Genomic DNA, 5,577 nt, shown 5'->3' on the forward strand with positions numbered 1-5,577 from the left:
CTTCAAAGTGGTCCTGTCTGTTGAAAGGGCTGCGTGCTCCCTGCTGCTGTATTTTTAAGCAGAGGTTTCTTTTTTGACCCCAGCACTCTGCATAACAAGGGAAGATACCGTCCAGTATGTGAGGTATGTTGAAATAATGGGATTATTCAGACGGGGAGGTCAGCTTGGGACGTAGGCAATTTTGATTAGAAATAATTTAAAAGTAAATACTTCTTCCAGTTATCACCAGATATATTTAGTATATTGAATCTGCTAGCACTATTATTATCAGTTTGTTTGCTCTCTCTTCTAACAGGCTTTTATTTGAAGTCCGGCTAAGAGTTCAGCTATTGAGACTGAAATGAGACAGAAGCGTGATCAACTTTACACACTTGCCAGGTTGAACGATAAATGTCTAAAGTCCACTGTGAAATAAGCACTTCTGCTTGAAGTGCCTGATGTGCCGTCAGCAGACACTGTGGTCACAGGATGCAAGGGGAAACCCAGGTAGTTTGCGGAATATAAACTTTTAATACGCACCTTAAAATAAATATATATATATGAACAATTACAAACAAAACAAACATGAGATGCAGAGTCCTTTTATTGAGCTTGGCCATCCTCAGTGCGTGCTGCAGAGGTACAACCCCGGTGAGCGAATGCTCTCCATCTTTTTGAAGTCCTTTTACCAGTTCCTGTGGCAGGAAAGTCGAATGTACTTGTTGCTGATTTGCTGTCGTAGCTTCTGAGTGGTCAATAAATACGTCACAAGTAGAGCTGAGCCGTGGCAGCAGTAACAGCAGTGGGTGTTCTTAGAGGCAGGTCACTCGGAGGCAGTTCTAAGGAAGCAGCGGTTCTTCCTGGAGGACAAAACATCGTCAGGCACTGACAGCTCAGACTGGCGGCCATGTAGGGCTTACACAAGTCTATCCAGCCCTAGCGGTGCTCATCTTACTCAGCCATTGCAGCAGTGCTGCTGTTATCTCACTGACTTAATTCAGTTTGACTTTATTCGTTTTACATTCTTTGCTTCTCATGGTAACTGCAAAGAACAGCTTACCCAGGTCTGACCCAGTAGTCAGATAGTGGCGTACAAGTTACCCATAAGAGACACCTTTCTGTCTATTTATCTTCCTGTAGCTGCTGTTACAGTTCATCCATACTAGTTGGTAGAACCACAAGAAGCATTTCAAATGCATGCAAAAGAGGAGCCTGACTACCATTTCCTGTAGCATTTGCATCTAGATGATGTATATGTTCTGCTCTTCTTCCATTTGCTTTCTGGCAGTACAGTAGGTGCCACAAAATCAGCTTTCAGTCACCAAGTAACTTCAACATCACTTTTTATATGGATTTGGACAATTTACTCATACTTCGTGTGCATGGCAACTGAGGAATTTTTGCTTTAGTATTTTAGCTCTCTTCAAAATGAGAGCTGAACTAGTCCCTTTTAATTAATATATGCTTTAAAGTGAATTATTTTGGCCTTAAGGATTAATTTTTAAGGCCTCAGTACCTAAATTCAGTCTCGAACTCTGTGTTCTTTTTTCTCTTTCTAAGATGACTTTTCTGGGGTTGCACTGCAATGGCTCAGGCCTGTCATCAAGGGCACTTGGACTCTGTTCTGTTTGTACTGCCAACAGAAGAGGTCTCAATCTATTGCTCCATCCTTATTCCTGGCATCTTTTTCTTTTATGCACAGAGTTAATCTCATATCTTAATTGATTGAGAAGAAGTAGGAACTTCCTCCACATAACACAGTATCAAACGTCTCCAAGCCATGATGTTGATTAGGGTTAGTACCTGCATAGCATTGTAATGCATTCACTGTTATCCCTACATGAGGCTCCAACGGGTCTCAGTGAGACTCCTCTCCAGAAAGGTGTCATCCGCTTCTGTCTCTGGAGGGGCTGTGGTTGGTGCAGGGAAGCAGAGTGTGCCTGGAACAGAGCAGCCAACTGTCAGCAACATGCAGCAGCAGTGGGCAGAGGGTCATTTTGATGCTCGGGTCAATCATCTTAAGCATTACTAAGTGAAGGACTTTAAATCTTCCTTGTTTTCAGACATTGCTCTCTTAAAGCATAATTGTTTGTATCCGAGTCCTAAAGAAATAGTTATTAAAAATCAGCATTTTAGTTACTTTGGGAGGGAAGGCACAATTACTCTGAAAAGTAACTGAGCAAGTGACCCATCTTCACTAGGCAGACACTCTGCTTCTTTGGGATGCTGAGTCCCCCAAAAGAGCTCTACCCACACTGCTGACTCCTGCCAGTTCCTCTCGTTCATGCACGTCTTTGCTGTCTGACATCTGAACTAGCACTTCAAACAGTAATCTGTGCTTACCTGACTGAGCAGCAGTGAGAAGAATAAAAGGAATGCCATGCTTTTCCAACAGTGCATCTTCACAGGATGAGCTGCCACTTCAACTGTAGGAGCAGCTGTGGGTGGAGGAGGTTGGAAGAGCCCCGAATAGAACTTCCCAAGCTACAGCCAGATTTTTATAGGCTTCATTCTCTTATCGTTGCATCAGCTGTCAGTCCTTACAGGAACAAAGTTCATTTAGGAGCAAGAGGGAATTACAAAGTTAGCATCTACTGAAGCGATCTGGTTCAAGGCCTATCTATCTAGCTAATGATTTACTCTCCTTCCACTTGTACTTTGTCTGGTCAGCTTACCAGATTTGCCAACTGTTCTTTCTTTAACACCTATCTAGCATGTTACCAGAACTCACTTGTGTGCCTGCAAGTAAAAGTGTGGGTGGCCAACAGTCTCATGGTGAAGATCAAAAAGCCATAACCTTATTTGACTTCTGTGACATTCACAGCATGCACAGCTCTGAGTTTGCCAGCTGGGAGGTAAATACTGCTCTCCTGAGAGTATTTTGAGCAGAGAATCAAACTTTCGACTCTGCTTCTCATTCTTGGTGTGTGAAAGAATCACAAGCAAATAATTTAACCTTTATTCCCACAAAGCAGTACTTGAGAATCAGATATAATATTTTCCATGTGGGGTTTGGAATGTCAAAATAATGTTATTACTTGGTAGGTAAATCACAGATCTGTCCTTTCAAGGATCCTCATGTGCAGTTAATCTCTAGATAGCTAAGCAAAAAAGTAGAAGGGATGGCTGCAAGGATTTTATGGAGGTGAGTTGCTCTATGTAGCAAGACTGGTTTATGGAGATGAATGCTCTCTGCTGTACTCTGCCTCTGTATCTCATAGTCTACCTCACGATTCATCTTCTGAAAGGTGCCTACAAAACTCCCACTGATGCGGACAGGCAGACTGTAATTAAGGGAAATCTTAAACTCTTCTGTGGTGATAGAAGATTGCCAACAGCCCAGAGAAAATAATGTTTAAAAAGCACTACATACTGCTTCCCATTTCTTCCAAAATATCAAAGTTGAAACATGCTTCCCCCACTTGTCTCCCACTGAGACAAGTAGGAGTAGGTGTGTGTCTAAGATTACTACTCTGTAAATGCACCTTGTCACTATTTACTCCTTTTTGGCTGTGATGCTTCATGCACCCAGCTACCACGTATGTCCAGGTTTGCTGTATCTGTCAAGGAAATGACTTTTTTCAGTTGCAGAGTAGCAGAACACCAGTATAGCTGTGTCAAGCTCTGCACGTAGATTTGGAAGCAGTCTGTTTAAAAACAAATATTTCAGGTACTGTACAAAATAATTGTGCTTCAGCTACATTATAAATCCAAATGTGAATGCAGTAGGCTACAGTTTTCTGTGATTGCCCAATATGGAGGCATAAGTGCCAGCGTGGAAGGCAAGTTACATAGATTAAGATAATGCCTGCTTGGTTGTCAGGTTCCAGCCTACAAATGATTACTGCGAAGCCCAAATTTCACTGGGATTAAATGAAAGCCCTTTGCAGCATATTGCCTCCAACCCACTGCAGGAAGATTTGCTCCTTTTCTGGCGTTCCTCTTATATTTTCCCACTTCCCCTTATTTGTCTTGCTTCCCTGTGAGGAGGAATCAAAACTGGTCTTTATTTTGCATTCTTGGGTCTCACATAATCACTGCAGATCAAATAGCTGAACTTCAGTGTTGGTTGGTTGTTTTTTTTACATTTTGCTGTGAATTTCTCAACTGTTTCTTCTACTGAATCCTTTCTTTACATACAACTGAGTTTTAATTACTGCCTTCACCTGTGGAGCACAGGTTTGAATGGCATCTCAACTCTAAGAGCAGTGCCTCCAGCATGTCATTGTTTCTCAGCATTTTTTGCTAGCTAAAACTAGTCGTGTGATGATACATCAAAATTGTTGTGTATTATAAGTTCTTTATAGTGTCTTTGTAGTTGCAGATCCCTTCTGGGCTGCATCTGTTTCATCTGTGCAAGAAAAAAAAGGGACTGATTGTTTCCATGTGTGCAAATGCAGTGCAGTCCAGATGTCTGTTGCAGGCCAGTAGATAGCCACTGCAATTGTTTAAACAATTGAAAAGAATGTAAAACATTGCTGTGTTGCCACTTTTAGCATTTAGTGAAGGAACATCAGAAATAAATGAGGGGACAGATTGATTTTCAGCTGCATTGTTCAGACTCTGAAATGCTGCTCAGCTGAGCTCCCACGTACCACCTGGCAGGTGGGAGCCATCACTGCAGCAGCATGTCAATGTGCCAGGTTTGCTTCTTGCTCCCTGCTGCACGGCTGGGCCCGCAGGCAACTGCAGAGATGAGAACAGCTCAGCGGGATTGCAGCAGGTGCTGCCAGCAGCAGGAACAGACAGGGAGCAGCTCCAGCCCAGCTGCTGACCCTGCAGCATGAAGGTTAAAAGCCAGGGCCTGGCAGCGGTGCTGTCGCTTGAAGCTCACGGGGCTGCTGGGTTGTAGGTAAACTCAGCAGTGGCAGCTGAACTTGCCACCTGTTTACAGCAGTCTAGCAGCTGGTCTGGACATAGTTCAGCTGTCTGTGAATGGGAGCAGAGACCTCACGAGAGGCTGGGCTCTGTTCTGAGCTGCTCATGCTCAACAGAACTGCTGAGAGGTACCAAAAAGGAAGTATTGACTCAAACTCCCACAGTACGAAACCTTAGATGTCCTGTTATTCAGGCTACGAATCAACTCCTGTTGCTGTTTGAGGGTAAGTAAATAAGACCCAAACAAGAGTTCTGAATGAAGTATGGCTGCCGACATGTTTGGCTGCTCAGAATTGGAGAACCCAGTTTATTCTTCCCTTGCTTAAGTAGAAATAGAACTGAAATAGATTATTTTTAGCAGAACTTACAGCACTGAGTAGCTTGCTTTGCTTGTTTCTGCCAACCTCAGACTGCACTTGGGAGTACAGAACAAGAAAGCCTGCAGCTATTGGAAGTGTATATCCACAGCTTGCTGAAGTGAGAGACTGAGCATCTTTGACTTCCAGACAGCTCAGCCCTTAACCCACAAACGATCTATCACAGAAGAACGTCACACTCTCCAGATTAGATAAATTTTCAGTACCAGCTACAGGAATAGCGTGACAGGGAGATAAAGGTGTTACTTTGCTTGAATTTGAGGCAGACAGCTCAACACTAAGAAAAATAAAAGATAAAGGAATGGGCCAAATGTTCTGGACTTTGCAGAGGGAAACGTGTCAT

General features: G+C 43.2%; 1 protein-coding gene across 1 annotated transcript; it reads right to left on the reverse strand.

The window, feature by feature from the left end:
* Nucleotides 1–565: 565 nt before the first annotated feature.
* Nucleotides 566–2,473, reverse strand: LOC146752401 (liver-expressed antimicrobial peptide 2-like). The gene is made up of 3 exons (XM_085532008.1): nt 2,323–2,473; nt 1,783–1,919; nt 566–839 (listed from the first exon to the last, which is right to left on the reverse strand). The coding sequence occupies exons 1-3, from the start codon at nt 2,377–2,379 to the stop codon at nt 803–805; spliced, it is 231 nt and encodes a 76-aa protein (XP_085388134.1). The 5' UTR covers nt 2,380–2,473; the 3' UTR covers nt 566–802.
* Nucleotides 2,474–5,577: the final 3,104 nt, after the last annotated feature.

The sequence above is a fragment of the Coturnix japonica genome, unplaced genomic scaffold, assembly GCF_054131305.1.
Source record: "Coturnix japonica strain WE unplaced genomic scaffold, WE-NBRP24 Scf046, whole genome shotgun sequence".
In the NCBI taxonomy this organism is placed as follows: domain Eukaryota; kingdom Metazoa; phylum Chordata; class Aves; order Galliformes; family Phasianidae; genus Coturnix; species Coturnix japonica.

What these genes read in the sequence shown, in the direction of transcription:
- LOC146752401 (XM_085532008.1), bottom strand. Translation starts at nt 2,379, where the DNA reads ATGCACTGTTGGAAAAGCATGGCATTCCTTTTATTCTTCTCACTGCTG. An exon ending in TCTCACTGCTGCTCAGTCAG is followed by an intron (nt 1,920 to 2,322) that starts GTAAGCACAGAT and finishes GCTCTGTTCCAG; the next exon opens with GCACACTCTGCTTCCCTGCA. An exon ending in TGCATTACAATGCTATGCAG is followed by an intron (nt 840 to 1,782) that starts GTACTAACCCTA and finishes TTTGTCCTCCAG; the next exon opens with GAAGAACCGCTGCTTCCTTA.